Source organism: Octopus sinensis, linkage group LG14 (genome assembly GCF_006345805.1).
Source record: "Octopus sinensis linkage group LG14, ASM634580v1, whole genome shotgun sequence".
NCBI lineage: Eukaryota > Metazoa > Mollusca > Cephalopoda > Octopoda > Octopodidae > Octopus > Octopus sinensis.
The window spans coordinates 41307238-41327603 of NC_043010.1; the positions used below are offsets into that span (position 1 = coordinate 41307238).

Below are 20366 nucleotides of genomic sequence, written 5' to 3' on the forward strand. Positions count from 1 at the left end.
TACCACACAGTCACTCCTGCGCCTATTAAAAGAATTTTAAATCGTTTTTTTTTAATTTTTAACGTTGTTTGGTTCCTCTCAGAAGTGTTTACACTAATTTGACCAAAAGGACAATATATATATATACGTATGTATATGTATATAGATAGATTGATTAGATAGACAGACAGACAGATGACATGTGTCAATGAATGTTCTGCTAACCAAAAGTATTGACCAACCAGAAATAGTTTTGCTGAGTCGCTGTGCAATGGCATCAAACCCAGAACCACATGATTGATGCAAATTTCTTGGCACAAAAGACATTATATACACATTTTATACAGCAACATTGTGGGAGTGCAATGGCCCAGTGGTTAGGGCAGCGGACTCGCGGTCGGAGGACCGCGGTTTCAATTCCCAGATCGGGCGTTGTGTGTGTTTATTGAGCAAAAACACCTAAAGCTCCACGAGGCTCTGGCAGGGGGTGGTGGCGACGCCTGTTGTACTCTTTCATCCCAACTTCCTCTCACTCTTTTTTCCTGTTTCTTGTCCCCGAATTCCTACGCAACCGCTGAGCCTGGATGCGCATTCATCCATCTGTCGATGCTCTCGGTATCAGGGGTTAACCTGCTTTCTCTTCTGCGAGTCTTATGAATAGCAAAGGACCACAATTCAGACTTCTCCTGCTGCAAGCTCTGGGACGAAGACTGCTTCGCTCAGCAGGAACAGAAACAGCAACATCACAATTGAAAGACAAGAGTATAATGATGATTAATTATTTCCATTTATTAATCACTTTTGATTCAAACTTTGTATGAATAACTTGAGAATATTTTTATATTTTTAAATAATATATGCTTTTACAAGAAAATTTTAATTAGTATCGTACAATCGTTGACAGGTTTAATAAATCCACAAAAACGAGCTTCACTTAATTTATGAACATTTTAGGAAAGGTATGTTACTGGAGGTATACTGAAACAGTCAGAAGAATAAATCAAAGAATCCATCAAGCAAGAGAATCTGAATGCTGCAGAGACCATCACAGCTTCTGCTTTTGGATCTTTTCGGTTTGAACGGCAGTTTTTTAAAATAATTTCCAAGTCACTAAACACTTTTTAACTTCATATACTGGTAGAATGTGTTTATAAAACATCTTTTTCTCTTGGCTTTATTGAGAAAATTCTATAGTTTGTAAGATATTTGTTGTTTTTTTTTCTTCAATTTCTGCAATTTCAACCAATCAATGACGTCTATTGAGGTAAAAACATTCTGTGCCGTATGAATATGTCTCTCGTTTAAGAAACAGATTGGGTTTATTTACATTTGTGAAGAAAAAAAGATACCCTTTCCCCACCCCTAACCCTAACCCTAACTAACCCTAACCCTAAAACAGATTGAAATGCAATAGATCGATACTAGGGTCATAATTATGGGTGACAATTTCATATGACACTGCTAGAAAAAACTGCCGTTCAAACCGAAAAGATCCGAAAGAGGTACATGTAGGGCTGGAAGAAAGAGGAGGAATTTGAACTTAGAACGTAAAGACGGACGAAATGCCGCTAAGCACTTTGCCCGGCGTGCAAACAACTGTCAGAATAATAAAGACGTTTAAAAAGAGTTTCTAACCCATGCACATATATATTAAGAGAGCAAACGAGAGAGAGAGAGAGAGAGATGTGTGTGTTTATATATGTATATGTGTCAGTGAGTATGTATACATACGTAATAAACCTCGTGCATGCTTTCTCTAAAAACAGCGTCTTGGTTGCGGTTTTTCTGAGTTCATTTCGTTGTCAACTGCCAGTTTATATGCTCGGTTGACATTTTATTTTGCTTTTGGCCCATGAGTACCCGCCTTTCCATGAGTGAAAGGGGACTAGTAATTATCATCTCGATCACTCACTCTTCATAAATATATGTATTCATTATATACCCTGTAATGCCAACGAGTAGGTAGAATTTATATTTTTGTTTTGTTTATATTTAATTAATGTTTCCTTTTTTGTTTACGTTTGGCGGAGGTAAAGAATACGTTCACCACCCGTTTTCGGCGTAACAAAAACTCTGACCCTAATCCTCACCCTAAACCTTAACCCTAACCCTAAACCTTAATCCTAAACACCGGGTGTACGTATTTGTTTTACTTTCGCCTTTTATTTACGCTTTTGTTTTTTTTTTTGTTTTTGTTCTTTTTTTTTTAGTGGGGGAAAACGAGCTAAGAAGGGAGTTTCTATGAATGAATTCGTTCGACCTTCCAGAAATAGGAACTAAATCTCAAGTATATCTTATCGTTTTAAAAAAAATATGGACTCGCTGGATAATATAATGCTCGATGCACTGTCTGGAAAAGGAAAGGATCGTCACGGCTGTAATGCTTTTTTCGATCAATACTTTCTTGCCTAATCTAAAATATCACGGATCAGGACGCCTACTTAAGTTGGATTTTTTCCGCTTTGAAGGGAATTTTTCCAATTTATTTTTCACTACACCCTGGGTTTCTTATCGCGAGCCACTTTGAATATTTTCATGGAATAATTTGAACGTAATAAAATCATTGAAATTAAACCAAAAGAGCCTAATTGAAATATCAAATAAGGCAAGTTAACAGAAAGCAATAATAAGTTAATGCATGAACGACTTCAATAGGTTTTTGATTCACAAGGATTTGTGTATCCCCTTGCCCACTGGATTGCATCTCCTTTGTTTTCTCGGAGCAGATCCTAAGACCATCCTTTCCCGCTTCTTCAGCCATTAGACTCCTGGCATAGGCCACAGGTTATGGTCTCACTTGGCTTGCTGGGTCTTCTCAAGCACAGCATATTTCCAAAGGTCTCAGTCACTAGTTATTGCCTTGGTCGTGTTTCACCACCTCATCCCAGGTTTTCCTGGGTCTACCTCTTCCACAGTTTCCCTCAACCACTAGGATGTGGCACTTTTTCACACAGCTATCCTCATCCATTCTCACCACATGACCATACCAGCATTGTCGTCTCTTTTGCACACCACATCTGATGCTTCTTAGGTCCAACTTTTCTCTCAAGGTACTTACACTCTGTTGGGTACGCACACTGACATTACACATCCATCAGAGCATACTGGCTTCATTCCTTGCGAGCTTACACATGTCCTCAGCAGTCACAGCCCATGTTTCACTGCCATGTAGTATGGCTGTTCATACACATGCATCATATAGTCTACCTTTTACTCTGAGTGAGAGGCCCTTTGTCACCAGCAGAGGAAAGAGCTCTCTGAACTTTGCCCAGGCTATTCTTATTCTAGCAGCTACACTTTCAGCGCACCCTCCCCTGCTACTGACTTGGTCACCTAGGTAATGGAAGCTATCAACTACTTCTCCCTGGAAACTGGCGGAAGTTGTTCTCAGCACATTTTCAGTGTTTATTGCTCCTGAGCATCTGCCACATACAAAAACTATCTTCCCAGTTAGCCTTCATTCGGTATTGCTGCACCTCTTTTATGTCCCTAGCTTACATGGGGTACATCTTATAGAGATTCTACCTACGCCTTTTCTACAGATTGAGCGGGACCATCTACCAGAAGAGATTTGTGATTTGCTCACCTTCCTACTTAATAAGGCTTTAGTTTTTGCTAGGTTAACTCTAAGGCACTTCGATTCTAGACCTTGCTTCCACACATGAAACTTCTCTAGTTCTGGTAGTGACTCTGTTATTAGAGCAAAGGTCATCAGCATAGAGGAAGACCTAGGGGCAGCCTGTCTTGAATTCCTCTGTTATTAGCTCTGAAGTAAATAATTCCTCTGAAGTAAATTCCTCTGCTATTGCCTGGAGGATTATGATAAACAAGAGGGGGCTAAGAACTGATCCTTAATGAACCCCTACTTCTACCCGGAATTCTTTGCTATACTTATTGCCAACCATCACCTTACTGACAGCATCCCTGTACATGGCTTGTACAGCTCTCGCCAACACCTCATCTATCCCTAGTTTCCGCATTGACCACCAGATAAGGGATGAGGGGACCATGTCAAAGGCTTTCTCCATGTCAACAAAAGCCAAGTACAGATGTTTATTTTCAGCTAGGAATTTCTTCTGCAGTTTTCTTACTAAAAATATAGCATCAGTGGTGCTTCTCCCTGGCACAAACTCAAACTGCATCTCATCTAAACTAGCACAGACCCAAACTGCTTATATATAAATATTTGCTTTTCATTCAGTCATAATAAAAACAATTTTACATTGTTTTGAAAGGTTACTCCTTTTATTGAGTACAAATTTAATATTCTTTAAAAAGAACAGCACTGACAGTGACTTTGAAGTTTTGGCCAGCTAAGCCATCATTGGTCTGTGATGCATACCTGCATTCTGATGATGGGTTAGTTAGCTGGCCAAAACTTCAAATTCACCATCTTTCTCTCTCTCTCTCTCTCTCTCTCTCTCTCTCTATATATATATATATATATATATATATCATCATCGGCCACGATCGGTTGGACCTTTTAACGTGCCAGCGGCACGGAAGCCAGCCAAGGCAGCACTGGCAACGTTCGGATGGTGCTTTTTATGTGCCACCGGCACAGAAGCCAGTCGGAGTGGTGCTGGCATCGGCCACGTTTGGATAGTGCTTTTTATGTGCCACCGGCACAGGCATCACAACTACTATGTCCATTGATATTTATTTCGACGTTCATGTTCATGTTCATGTATATATATATATATATATTATATATATATATTTATGTATACAAGCAATAATAAATCTCTGAGCAAGGTATAAACAGTAGCTGCAACACATTGTGAAGTATATTTGCCACTTAAATGTGACTAACCACTAAGGGTGGATGCTACTGTAGCTTGTAGCCTCAGGAGGACACCTCCTTCAGCTGGCTATTGGTGCACTTTCTGTGCCCTGTCAATACTTGCAAAGGGAAGCCATCCTCCCCATCTTCAACCTATGATACATACGAACTCGAGTTTCTGGGTATTGACTCGTCATCAGCGTGTGACAATCACGAGTTGTCAATGAAAAGTATATATATATATATATATATATATATATATATATATACATGCATATTTTTATCAGGTGGTTGTACTGCTTGTACAGATTCCCATGACTCTCTGTGACCATCTTTAAACTGGGACCTTAAAGTCATAGTGTATCTTTCATTAGCTGATTACACAACCATAAATACTGCCCCTGTGGATTACATTGCAATTGCTCTCTTGATAGAGCTTGGTAATCTTGACTGTTGATCTTCTAGGATTCTTCTACTCAGTACAATGTAAGAAGTACCACCTAGCATCATTATAAGAAGCACCATTCACCATCAATATAAGAAGCACTCTGTTAAGCTCTTCCACTACCTCTTCTTAATCTACAATGCTGCAGTCCCATGACTTTGCAGTATCCCCAGCAGTGTGGCTGAGCGGGTGGTATGCCTTGCCAAAGGCGGCGAGCTGGCAGAAATGTTAGCATGCCGGGCGAAATGCTTAGCGGTATTTCGTCTGCCGTTATGTTCTGAGTTCAAATTCCGTCGAGGTTGACTTTGCCTTTCATCCTTTCGGGGTCGATTAAATAAGTACCAGTTGCACACTGGAGTGGATGTAATCGACTTAATCCGTTTGTCTGTCCTTGTTTGTCCCCTCTGTGTTTAGCCCCTTGCGGGTAGTAAAGAAATAGGTATTTCGTCTGCTGTTACATTCTGAGTTCAAATTCCGTCGAGGTCGACTTTGCCTTTCATCCTTGCGGGATCGATTAAATAAGTACCAGTTACACACTGGGGTGGATGTAATCGACTTAATCCGTTTGTCTGTCCTTGTTTGTCCCCTCTGTGTTTAGCCCCTTGTGGGTAGTAAAGAAATAGGTATGCCTTGCCAAAGGGCAACCCATAATTATGCAGAACATAGTCATCACTTCAGAAGGTATTTTCAAAGTACTAGCATAGCCAGACACACACATACAAAGTATCAATAAAATAATGCTGGAAAAATACACCATTTGTGGCCTCATACCTCTGTTAGAAATTATTTTTATTCTTAGTTTAAACTCTTCAAATACTGACTTTGCTTTTCAGCCCTATAAGTTTGATAGAACAAGTTTCACTGATGCATTTTAGGTGAGGTTGGAGGTGGCTAGTACAGGTACTAATAAAGTTATCCATACAATTTTGTGTTTATTTCTACCATCCTAATTTTAACTTTAAATTTTTTTTTCTACCTGATCAGATAAAATTTCGGTCGCAGATCCTGATGTGACTTCTTCAAACCATTATTCTGTACATCTTGATTGGTCTTCTTCTCTGCTCCAGTTCAAATACCACATTCTAAATGAAACTGAGAGAATCTACACCATTGCACAGCAATGTGAAGGTCATATTGAACATGAAGATGGCTGGAAAAATGTATATATGTATGTACACTAATATGTGCTGATTTATCTAGTAGGATAGTTAACTTTAAAATTTAAAGACGATTTCATTTATATGAAAATAGTTATTGCTGTTGTTTAATCCAGTTTAACCTTGATCTAGGAGACATATAATCAAAGACATTCCAGCTGTGACATTCCTGTTTTTTTTTATTCTTACAGAGTGTATTTATGTTAATATTCTCTAATGTGTCTTTCTTTGTCAGACCTGATTCAGTAACCTTATTATTAAAGACATTCTAGTTTGAACAATCTGTGTTTTATTTAATGTGATTTTCCATTTTTTTTAAGATGATAGGATGTAAGATGAAATAAATTTGGCTGCTATTGAGCAGATGCATAAATGATTCTATATTCCTTCTCTCCATTGATGAAATTGCATTACTGCTGACCTTAATCAAATAGTACTGTTCAGTCAAGGTCAGCTGCACATTAAACATTACTGAAAACAATATAATCTATTGAGTGTAACTTTTATTGCTTTTTGCTGATGTGGTATAAATTAGATACAGTGGCTCTGAAGTTAAGGTGATTCACAACTGATTGCATAGCCACATGTCCAAATCTTATTCCATATGGAAGCACTAAAGACTCCGCCGGTTACGACGACGAGGGTCCTAGCTGATACGATCAACGGAACAGCTTGCTCGTGAAATTAACGTGCAAATGGCTGAGCATTCCACAGACACGTGTACCCTTAACGTAGTTCTCGGGGATAATCAGCGTGACACAGAGAGTGACAAGGCTGACCCTTTGAAATACAAGTACAACTCATTTTTGCCAGCTGAGTGGACTGGAGCAACGTGAAATAAAGTGTCTTGCTCAAGGACACAACGCGTCGCCGGGAATCGAACTCACAACCTTACGATCATGAGCCGAATGCCCTAACCACTAAGCCACGCGCCCTCACCTTATTCCATATAGATGCTAATCATTTACTTTCATCAACTGAATGATTTTCTGATAACAGTCTTCACAGCAAAACTAAGTATATTTACATGCACTCTGATATACAGTGTGGTACAATATATGGTTAAGCTTTGCATGTATCAGAATATATTTTTTAGGAGTTTGTGCCTAAATTAGAGAATATGGTATTTTATACCAAGCCTGAAGACAGTTTTTACAAAGACTCAAAATTACTAGAAGCTAGTTTTTTATCACCAAATTTTCTCCACAACAAGACTTAATATATTTACATACCTACAATAAACATCTGCTGTAACCATGCCATCTTTCCTGGAGGTTTGCATCCAGAGCTTGGACATCCGGTATATTCATCTATTTTTAAGACAGTAGGATAAAACTTGGAGCAAATCTAAGAGCTGTTGCATGCACAGAATATATCATGTAATGTACTAGTAATAATATTTAAAATCATAAAAGAAAATACAAACCTTATTTTAATTCACACTATAGAACTTACTCTAAGCCAAACTTTATTGTAGAGTGGATATAGTTGATGTTAGTAAATCACTGATACTTTTCTTAGTTGACACTGTGTAAAGATGGAAGGCAAGTTTGACAACCACAACATGTGAAGTCAGAGCTAAGATTAAATACTATTAAGTCTTATATCTAGCAGCCTACTATTTCTGCTAACTCATTGTTCCATCATCCTCTTGGTGTGGTATTGTCATAATTACTCAATGCACTACACTGGTGTGTATGTGTGAGAGAGAAAGATGACAACCAAATAATAGACAAACTATATTATCTATCTTTTTTTACAGAGGATATGGTGAACATACAGTTGTGATGGATCTTAATGCATGCAGTCAGTACATGTTTCGAGTTCGATTTCATCGAAGTGATGATGATTACACTTACTGGTCACCTCCAGCAAAAATCTTCACAGCCAGTAAGTAAACATTTTTCATTTTTTTTCATTTCATCTCATCTAGTTTCAGCTCACAAGTTGTGGCCATGCTGGGGCACCGTCACTTGGTGTTGCTACATGATTTTACTTCATGAATGCTTTTTAGCAATTGACATTTGGTGCATGAGAGAGTTTGATGCAGCTGCCCTCATCTGCACCTCCTGCCGTAAAGTTGGTTCATCTGGGACACCTGACAGGAAGAGGTCCAGCTTTATTTTAAAGACATCTGCATCCACCCCATGCAGGTCTCTCAGGTCCTTTGGGAGGATATTGAAGAGCTGTGGACCTCTGAAGCCCAGGCTACTGCAGTATCTTGTCCTACATCTTGATGGCGAATTTGAAGTCCTTGGCACTATGCAGTGGCGCCCAGTTCTTGTATTTGTGTAACTCTCGATGCCAAAGTTTGGGACAAGTCCTTCCAACATCTTAAATTATTTTATTATTTTTACTGTTTTATTGGTTCCAGGGAGTTAGAAAGTCTTCATGCTGGGCTTTTTCTCGTGATTTTTTTCTTTACATCTCTAATATTTACAAATTTTCTGTGAATGTTAAATTTTTGGAGGATTGGGTTGATATTTTGGCTATGGTTAACATTTATGGTTCACTTAACCTGAATGAGCTCTTCATCTTCATCACTCTGAGAGGTGGAGCTAATGTTTGATGAGGAATACATTGTTAACCTGATGAGCCCCTTGATTCCAAAGGTCTTCATGGATTGTTATATTGAGTGAGTGAATTTTAATATCTGTGTGTGCATAAATGTATATATTTGTTTTCTCTTTAACAATATTTCACTTCTTTGTGTATGTGAGTGATTACAGATTAGGATGTGTGAACATTTATCACCACCATACCCATTCTCCTCTTCATCCTCCTCCTCATCATCATCATTCTAGTCATTGCTAAACCCTACTTCTTCCTTGCCCCTTTGTCCTCCCTTTAATTATAATCAAGATCATCATTTCTGCCATCATCATTAATTTTTAAGTCTATTTTACAATTCATCCACTAACTGTGCATCTTGGCTCTACTTCATCTCTTCTGTGAAATATCCCATGTTCTCAGTCAAAAGTTTTGACTGGCTTCTTCCCAAGTCCACCTTGTATCTCAGGTAATTCCTGTTTCTACTCTGAGGGCACATTTGGAGGTGTTTTAGTTACTTACTCTCTCTCAGCTAGATGTTCTTCTTATTGATAAGCACTCAACCATGAACTAAGAATAGAAACTGTGGTTGTCAGTCAGACAGACTAAGACAGACACACACATTCATGCACACTCTGCTCAAGCTAACAAGAGACCTGCACAGTTGCCTGAGTTGCTAGAACTAACAGCAAATTTTCCTTCACATACACTGCACTGTTATAAAAAAAGGAAAGAACACACAAGATAATGTAGTCCTAGATACCTGGGATGGTCACATTTTGGAATGCCTTCACTTACAGGTCTTCTCTATCAAGGTTGACCTAAAGTACAATACAAAGAACAACAGTAACATAGCTCTATTTTCATTCATTCTTTTTTCATTATTAATTTAGATAATTAAAATTGATCCACAACAGACTCCAGAAGTAATTTTTGAAAATTCTGGTGATTATATTTAATTAAAATTAAGGTGGCAAGCTGACAGAAACGTTAGCACGGGCGAAATGCGTAGCCGTATTTCGTCTGCCGTTACGTTCTCAGTTCAAATTCCGCCGAGGTCGACTTTGCCTTTCATCCTTTCAGGGTCGATTAAATCAGTACCAGTTATGCACTGGGGTCAATATAATCGACTTAATCTGTTTGTTTGTCCTTGTTTGTCCCCTCTGTGTTTAGCCCCTTGTGGGTAGTAAAGAAATATATACCGTATTTGACGGCATATTAGACACACTGGTATATTAAACGCACCCTCATTTCAGCAGGTCAAATTCAGGAAAAAAAGTTTTTTTACGATAATTCGTATTTTAAAGTAATAATACTGATAATAATAATAATATTAATACTAGCAATAAAATAATGATGCATGACTACGGATAATATCATTAAGGCGTCAGCGTAGGTAGAAATACTTATCGTAAGCTAGGTTAGTGAGCGTCTGGGAGAAGATTAGCCTACGGGAGGGTCTTAACTTCGCATATTTAGACACAGGGCGATTTTTTGAGCCAAATTTTTTTGAAAAAAGTGCGTCTTATATGCCGTCAAATACGGTATTCAATTAAAATTAAGTTAATGATTAAATATATAAATTGATTTCATCCATTTAAATTTCTTTTTTCTATAGAGGAACCATTCTATGGAGAGAACTTACACAAAGCTGTACGTCGCCAGAAAATTCCCGAAATTGTGGATGTGCTAAATTCTGGGTAAAGCACTGACATTTCCTTTCTGAGTTTTTGTTTCTTGACCATCATTATTATTTATGCTAATATTTCTTCTCTTAATTTCATTTTGTTAACTTCTGTTTCATTGTTGCATTGTTAACTCTTGAGTATCTTCTCTCATCATGTTTAATACCTCTACTATTGTTGTAATCTTGGATTTTCAATTGACATCTTTAACATCATATTAATCATCATCACTGTATCATTACCACTTGTCTTTAATCAATGCAAACACAATCACCATAACCACTACCACTAGCACCATCCTCATTTGTCATTATCGCCACAATTAAGCACATAAATACTACCATTGCTATCATTATTTGCAGCAAAATGGTACTTTGAAAGTAATTGAAATTGCTCAATATAGCAAAAAAAAAAAAAAAAAAAAAAAAAATTCCTATGCCTTCTGTTTTTTCAATATTAGGAACAACTAAGGTGACGATCTGGCAGAATCATTAGCATGCTGGGTGAAATGTTTGGCAGCATTTTGTCTTTCTTCATATTCTGAGTTCAAATTCTGCCGATATCAACTTTGCCTTTCATCCTCCTGGGAACAATGAAATAACTACCAGCTGAGTACTGGGGTCACTGTAATTGATTTACTCCCCACCTCCAAATTTGCTGGTCTTGTACCAGAATATGAACTCAATATTAGGGACAACAGATTATGAAACTACTATCTATAAAGGGGCCCTTGGGCCAAACCGGTTTATGGCCTTATTTCATCTGGTCTGACATCTTCATTGAAATATGTAATGTTATATAGAAAAATTGTTTGTTTTCCTTATCAATCTTTGGTTAGTCATCATCATCATCATCATCATCATTTAACGTCCGCCTTTCATGCTAGCATGGGTTGGATGATTTTGACTGAGGGCTGGCGAACCAGACGGCTGCACCAGGTTCCAATCTTGATCTGGCAGAGTTTCTACAGCTAGATGCCCTTCCTAACGCCAGCCACTCCGAGAGTGTAGTGGGTCAATAACGAAATTCAGTATCAAAAGATGAAGCAGAAGTCTAATTTTTGCATTTGCCTGAAATGAATCAATGTTTTATATTAATACGAAAAAAAGTGATAAAAAATGAAAACTTCTCCAGGTACAGTATTTTAAACAGTAAATATTTACACCTTCCTAGATGAATGAAGCAATAGAGACTAACACAATATTATTTACACAAAACATTAAAATAATTTAAAAAAAAGAAGTATTGATTGTATGATTTTAGTTTAATTTATTATTTGCTTCGACCAACAGAACTTAAAAACATCTCTTCTACATCTTTCTATCTTGCCCCCCACTCATGGTTCTTGCATCGTCTACCTATTTCTTTACTACCTACAAGGGGCTAAACACAGAGAGAACAAACAAGGACAGACAAACGGATTAAATTGATTACATCAACCCCCCCCCCCCCCAGTGCGCAACTGGTACTTAATTTATCGGCCCTGAAAGGATGAAAGGCAAAGTTGACCTCGGCGGGATTTGAACTGAGAACGTAACGGCAGATGAAATACCTCTTTCTTTACTACCCACAAGGGGCTAAACACAGAGAGGACAAACAAGGACAGACAAACGGATTAAGTCGATTACATCGACCCCAGTGCGCAACTGGTACTTAATTTATCGACCCCCTGAAAGGATGAAAGGCAAAGTCGACCTCGGCGGGATTTGAACTCAGAATGTAACGGCAGACGAAATACAGCTACACATTTCGCCCGGCATGCTAACTTTTTTGCCAGCTTGCATCATCTACCTGTCAACCCTACCTGTTTTGGCAGTCTGCTTCATTCTTCTTCTCATACAATCTTGCAAACCATCCTCACCCACTTCTGAGTTTGTGCCTTGTGGTGACACCTGGACACCTTATCCCCATTATCTATCTTTTGCAGCTTCTACTGATCATTTTCTCTTTCTTCCTCCTTTCCCTCTTTCTCCTACTAGATGTCAGTAGCCATGCAAATCCCTCTGCAAGAGCCTGTTATTCTCCTCCCTAATAATTCCCTTATCCCCTGGCATGAAGCTAACACCCCCACCACCACCACCTCCCCCAGGGTTTGTAGTCTTGCAAACTGCATGGCAACCCCAATAGTGTAGGTGGCACAAAAAAGTATCCACTCCATGCTATAAAGTGTTTGATGTTAGAAGGGCACCCAGCTATAAAAACTATGCCAAAGCCGACATTGGAGCCTGATGCTGTCCTTGGACATATCAGATTTTGTCAAACCATCTAACCTGTGCCAACATGGAACATGGATGTTAAATAATGGTGGTGATAGTGTCGGTGGTGGCGGTGGCAGTGGTGGACAATAAGAAGAGCACAATGCAGTTGTAATAGATTGTTTATTGGCTTGAACAATATTTCGACAGCTTAGCTGTCTTTTTTCAAGTTCAAAATCTAAAATGTTTAGCAAGTTCTGTCAAACTACTGCTATTGTGCCTGACGTCATACTTGTGCCCATTGAGTCTTTTGTTTAGAAAGGTACAATGACAAGTATGATGTCAGGCACAATAGCAGCAATTCGACAGAATTTGTCGAACATTTTACATCAAGTACATGTTCTCAGAAAATATTCTGAATCTACTACACTTTCAGTTCTCAAAATGCAAGAGGACAAATATGTTTGAGACATGTACTCCTGTATGATAATATTTCAAGAACTGGTAGCTTCCTTTCTACTATAAATATCAATTAGCCTCAGTCTCATATTTTGTGTTATTTTTTTTTTAAAAAACAAAATCTTGTGTTCCTTATTCTCCAGTAACTAATGATGACAATATGGTTGCAGTGAAAATGAAGATGAATATGAATGCTAATGATGATAAATACTAATGATAATGATCCTAGTTATGGCCATGAAGATCATTAATCTGATTATTATACTGAAAGTGATGAGGATTAAGATAACGATGGTGAACAACGATGGATCTTTGCCGTTTGAACGGCAGTTTTTAAAAATAATTTCCACGTAACTAAACACTTTTAAACTTCGTATACTGGTAGAATGTGCTTATAAAGCATCTTTTTCTCTTGCCTTTATTGAGAAAATTCTATAGTTTGTAAGATATTTGTTGTTTTTTTTCCTTCAATTTCTGCAATTTCAACCAATCAATGACCGTCTATTGAGGTGAAAACATTCTGTGCCGTATGAATATGTCTCTCGTTTAAGAAACAGATTAGGTTTATTTACATTTCTGAAGAAAAAAAAGATACCCTTCCCCCCACCCCTAACCCTAACTTACCCTAACCCTAAAACAGATTGAAATGCAATAGATCGATACTAGGGTCATAATTATGGGTGACAATTTCATATGACACCGCTAGAAAAAACTGCCGTTCAAACCGAAAAGATCCACAATGATTGTGACAGTAAGATGATGTTAATGAAAATAACAATGATTATGATGATTATATTACTGGTGATAGTTTTCTATAATGTATTACAGCCATATCACAGTTGATGTGCCAGATAATCATGGTCTAAGTGCACTAATGAATACGGCAAAACGGGGCCAACCTGAGTAAGTGCCTATTGTAAATATATACTCTTGTGGTGTGTATAATATCTGACACTGAAGTGAAATAGCGAAGTGGATAAGGTATAAAACTACAAGCTCATAAGTTTTTGAGTTCAAATCCATTTCAGGTATTGTATTTTGTATTTTGGATAGCACAGTTAATTCTAGTCTCGTTCAGTTTTCTTAGATGTCAGAAATAAGAACTAGAAATACAAAGATAGACCAGCATCATATGAGCCAGAAGCAGATGCACCTCACACTAAAATGATGTCATGACACCAAAGATAAATAGTGAAACTTAAAAGCCACTGACTTAGGAATCATTTACATTTGACAGTTATGATACCTTGTGTATATAAAGTCTTTTTATGTGTACAGCGTGTTGTGGTTATGGAGTGTATATGGTTTTGTGATTATGGTGTGTATGAGATCTTGTAATTATAGTGCCAGCAAAGTCTTTTGTTTGTGGTACATGTGAAGACTCTTAGTTATAGGGTTTCTGTTATGATGTGTATAATGCATTGACCTTATAATTACATGGTGTATAAAGTATTGTTATAACAGTGTGTTTGAAGTATTGTGATAATGATGTACCTGAAGTCTTATAGTTATGTTGCGTATTAAGATCTTGTATTTATGGCATGTTTTCTCTTTTGTGGTTTGGATGTGTATAATGTCTTATTATTATGTGTTCAAGGTATTGAAGTTATGCTTTGTATAGGGTTTTGCAATTAAACCATATCTATATAAGGATTTGTGGGTATCTTCAGTGGTTAAGATTTATGAAATCTTGTGGGTATCTTTTTGTTGTTAAGATATATGAAGTCTTATGGACTGATGTGGGAGTGTATGGAATTTAGTTGTATTCATAAGGTGTATTCTTGAAAAGTGTTAAATATTAATCTTTTGACATGTGTTAAATCTTATTGTAGGTATAAAGTATAGTAGTGTGTGTGTATGTGTGTGTGTTTGCGCACAATCTAGAAATTTTATTTCAAGATATGAGGTCTATGTATATTTTATGTATATATACAAATCTTGGTAGGAGTCTCAACTGTTGGAGCTATAAATTGTTTTCAGGAATGTCACCTCTAGGCATTCAAAATATTCTGTGCTTAGTTAGGTTAAAACATTAAATATTAATTATTAAATATTTGAAGTATGTGGTTTTCAATTCATATAAAAATACTGATTTAATGCATGAAATTTGAAATTCAATGTATAATTCAGTAAATACTTAATATTTTGAGGTTAGACTTTCTTCCTGCCTTTCAACAGAAACATACATACATAAACACACATACAGATATGCATACTGAAGTACATGATATGAATAGAGCAGAATACCTTTATTTAATTGGCTAATCTACTGACTCTGTAATTCACTGTTTTTTGTATTTATTGTACCATAAGCTCTAGTAAGTAACTGCATCACATTCTGAAATGTCTTCCTTCATATTTCAGAATTATGAAAGTATTGTTGTCTTATAATGCTTCTGTTTCTTGCAAAGATGAAGCAGGGAAAACAGCGTGAGTATTTAGAATCAATTCCTTTTCATTCAAAAATAATGATGGTACGATGGTATAGGAACAGAGGTTTGATAACTGCATTTTGTCTTGACACATTATAGTAATAACACTAACTTCTCAAAACTTATCACTGGTCAGCTGCCTTCTTTCCCTAGATTTTCACCCTCTTTGTAGTAACATATTAAATTGGAATAAAATGGCTTGGGATGGTATTTCTCTGGTAGAATGACATAAAATATTTCTTTTCCAAGATTAAAAGCAAGCCCTGGGTCAACCAACATGAATTTAGAATGAATGAATTTAGTAGACATAAACTGAAAGAAGTAATGTGTGTGTGTGTTTGTGTGTGTGCGTGCATGTGTGTGTGTGCTTGCGTGTGAGTGTGTCTCCTTGTCTTGCTATTGTGATAGATGTAAATGTATGCCCTTATCATTCAAATGACATCATTCCTTTCCAATCTTCCCTGAAAACATATCCCAGCTTGGAGGAAATATTAACTTGCTTGAAAATAGGGAAGGATTGGAAGCAGGAAGTGCATTCAATAATGGAGAAACTGCCTTAATGGATTTTATTTGACCATGCAAGCATGGAAAAGTGGACATGAAACAGATAATGTTTGTGATGATGTTTGTGTGTGAGTGTGAGTTTGTGTGTGTTTGCAAGGAAATATATTTAACATACTATTAGCATAAATTTTATGGGATCATGCCAACTTTGTCTCCTTCAGTAATAAAAAGATACAATCATTGCACATATCAAGAAAACATTATTGCACTCCACTAAATATGAACAGTGTACTACCAGAAACTCCATGATTATTTCAGATGCTAGGTGTCTCTATCCTGTTAAATGCACATCTTCAACATAGCAAAAACTGCAGCACAATGACATGAAAAAAAACAAAAAAAAAAAAACATGAAACAAGAAAACAAACTGAAACTTGAATTTAAAATCACAAAAAAATGTTATCATATTTGGATATGCTTGAATTTTATTTTCACCCAATCATTTTTATATAGGGAAATACTTCATCTTCACGTATTTGAAATTTCAAACTGAGACAAAAAAAAAAGTTTAAAATGATAGTGAAATATTTTTTTTTCTATTTTTTTGAGGTTACCCTAGTCTAATGCATGCTTGCATTTATGGCCAGATATCAACTGTAAAACTCCTGCGCACACATGGTGCAATCTATGAAGATTATGATTTGGGTGGGACTACTCCATTGCATTATGCCATTGACAGCTGCAACTGTGATCTCATTGAGTGGATGATTACAGATGGAGCAAATGTGAACATTCAAGACAGAAATGCTGGTTGGACTCCATTGATGCGATGTGGTGAGTTCTGAATTTGTAGTTTCACTCTGTGTTTTGAACATTTTAGGGACCTTTTTATGTGTGCAAAACTGTAGAGCTTAGGGTACATATTGCAGAGATACAGCTACCATCTTCAATGAAATCTTTTCTGGGACTATTACATCATAGATTGAATGTACATCAAGATATGAGTTCTGATGAGTTTTACACAGAAGTTTATGCCAACAGTCTTCTTGCAAATTAAAGTAACTATTATATTCTCATAGTACATAGCAAATGAACAAATGCTTTCATATATATATATATATATTCTGTTGTGTCTGGGGAGAGTCATTCTTTTAGTGCCTTATAATTTAACACACTCACCGGTAAAATTTTGTGAGTCAAAACTATTGAAAAGTTTGCAAGATGCAACGAAAATTTTAGAAAAATAAAATAGAAATAAGTGTAAATTTTACCAGCGAGTGTGTTAAATTATAAATCACCAAAAGAGAATGACTCTCCCCAGACACAACAGAATATGCTTCAACACACAAACTCACATAAAAAATCTTACCAACCAAACCCCAAAACGAAATATATATATATATATATGCAGAGAGATTGACAAACAATACAATTCATATAATATCTTGGATCTGAAATTAGATGCATTTATTTAGGTGGTTAATTGGACAAGATCAAAAAATGCACTTAGTTAACTTCCAGTCCAATTCTATTTGGTAGTAAAAATTCATGACACTTAAAGCTGGTTTAGAAGAAATTAGATATGATATGTGCAGGTAATCACGGATCAATATCATAATTGTAAATTTCTGAGTTTGTGAAATTAATTACTCAAAATTTTGGGTTTCTTAAAATTCTTACAAAAGCACTCTTAACCCTTCCCATTATCAATGTATTCATGCAAAATATTGTTTTAACACTAAATAATAATATAAAAAAACAAGGAAGTAAAACAGAAAGGTGATGACATGGGTACTGTCTTGAAACATACATGCTATGATAAACCCATCAAGTAACTTCCTCAAATAACTTCATCACATACAGATTATTAAACTTAATTTCATTTTATTATCCTGTTTTATAAGTATATACTCTTTCTCTCTTTTTCTCTTTTTACTTTACTCTTTTTACTTGTTTCAGTCATTTGACTGCGGCCATGTTGGAGCACCGCCTTTAGTCGAGCAAATCGACCCCGGGACTTATTCTTTGTAAGCCCAGTACTTATTCTATCGGTCTCTTTTGCCGAACCGCTAAGTTACGGGGACGTAAACACACCAGCATCGGTTGTGAAGCAATGCTAGGGGAACAAACACAGACACACAAACATATTCACACACACTTATATATATATATATACATATATACGACAGGCTTCTTTCAGTTTCCGTCTACCAAATCCACTCACAAGGCATTGGTCGGCCCAGGGCTATAGCAGAAGACACGTGCCCAAGATGTCACGCAGTGGGACTGAACCCGGAACCATGTGGTTGGTTAGCAAGCTACTTACCAAACAGCCACTCCTGCGCCTATTTTGAAATTTTCCAGATTAGTTTTTAAAAAATTGAAATAGCAACCTGCTGGGCTAAAAAGGTTCACCATTTAGCTGAATGTTTTATCATTCCCCAGTGTATCTCTCTCTCTCTCTCTCTCTCTCTCTCCCACTCTCTCCCCCCCCCCTCTTTCTCTCTCTGAACAGGTAAACAAAGGAAGGGAAAGATTATAACTTTGAGGTAAAGACTTAAAATATGTAATTTGTGGCTTTAATGTTACATGTGATATTTCGGGGTACTAATTGTGATTTGTCTAGTTTTCCATAAAAATTAAATTTGCATTTTAGTCACAGGTTATTGTTGTTCTTTTTATTATTTAATGGGTCTATACTGACTATGCTTTTAAAATTTAAGGACAGAAATTTTTGATGCTTTATCTGTGGCAGAGTAATCCAGGATTATATGTAGAGTTCTCTGCAAATTACCATAAGTGGTCACTCCACTCCTCATTGGAGACCTTTGGTAAAGTGCCATAGAAATTTGTGAGCTTTACTCAGTTCATATCAGGTGTTAAAAGCTTTTTGCTTTGCAATAACTCATCATGACTGCTTTGTATTCTGAATTCAATTCCCACTCTATGCACTTTGCTTTTAATTTTCTGAGTGATCAATGAATTAAGTGTGGAGGCACATGGCCTAGTGGTTAGAGCAATGGACTCGCGGTTGAGGGATCGTGGGTTCGAATCTCAGACCAGACAATGTGTATGTTTATGAGCGAAACACCTAAGTTCCATGCGGCTCCGACAGAAGGTAATGGCGAACTTCTGCTGACTCTTTCACCACAACTTTCTCTCACTCTTTCCTCCTGCATCTCACCTGTGACGGACTGGCGTCTCATCCAGGTGGGGAACCTATACACCAAGGAAACCGGGGAACTGGCCCTTATGAGCCAGGCATGGCTCGAGAAGGAACAAACAACAAATGAATTAAGTACTAATCAAATATTGCCTTGACAATTACTAGCTCACAAAATTTGTAGACTGGGGAATCATGAGAGAGTACTCCCAGGCCAAGTAGAAAGTGGTATATTAGAAAGTGCATTCAGCAGTAAAAGCTGCACCAAAAAAAAAAAAATACAGACATCGTAGGGTTGTGAGGGGTCCCTTTAGTTTTGTCATGTCAACAATCTCTTTCTTGCTGGTGGTAGAATAAAATACATCTAGTCTACACTGTCAAGTGGTTGGTGATAGAAAGGCATTTTGCTATAAAAAAAAAACACAATCAAAATAACAATATACACAACAAAATAATTGAAGGATTTCTCCATGTTTTTATGTGTGCCAAGTGATGAAGGATGGCAGTAGATGGAGATACAGAGCACCATGAGAGTGGTAAGACAAGGGACCGTTGCAAGTAGTGAAACAAAAGGTTTCTATTGGTGATGAGACAAAGGATTATAGCAAGTGTTGAAATGTTGTGAAACCCATCTAACCAATACCAGCATGGAAAGACATGAAACAGTGATGTTAATGATATAATTTATAATAATGATCTTGGTGTATACAGTACAAAGGTGCACTACAACTTATCAGAAAAAGTAGCTTAAAGTGCATGTACAGTCCGTAGAATAGTGTACAGAAAGTGAACATTGAATGAGTTATTAAAATAAAAAGGTAGGGGTGGTGACATCAGGTGTACTGCTGGAAAGATGATAGAATCAACTAAATTGTGAATAAAATGTCTTGAATTATTTTTAGTTACAGCCCTTTGCATCTGGAGTTCAGATCCTACTAAGGTCAATGTTACCTTTCATCCTTTTAGGGCCAATAAAATAAAGTATCAGTCAAGTGCCATGATCAAGAATATTGA

The 20366-nt window shown here is 36.9% G+C and overlaps 1 protein-coding gene across 5 annotated transcripts in view; it reads left to right on the forward strand.

The window, feature by feature from the left end:
- Positions 1–1742: 1742 nt before the first annotated feature.
- The window catches only part of LOC115219326 (fibronectin type 3 and ankyrin repeat domains 1 protein-like), a 34644-nt gene continuing 16020 nt past the window's right edge, over positions 1743–20366 (forward strand). For all 5 annotated transcript variants that reach the window (XR_005001873.1, XM_036508895.1, XM_036508892.1 and 2 more), the window contains exons 1-7: positions 1743–1937; positions 6192–6375; positions 8127–8254; positions 10533–10614; positions 14082–14156; positions 15618–15683; positions 16809–17023. Coding sequence is in view for 4 of the 5 variants with exons in the window: in XM_036508895.1 (XP_036364788.1) it covers positions 1928–1937; positions 6192–6375; positions 8127–8254; positions 10533–10614; positions 14082–14156; positions 15618–15683; positions 16809–17023 (760 nt within the window). In the remaining variant the exon portion in view is untranslated. The remainder of the gene's footprint in view (positions 1938–6191; positions 6376–8126; positions 8255–10532; positions 10615–14081; positions 14157–15617; positions 15684–16808; positions 17024–20366) is intronic.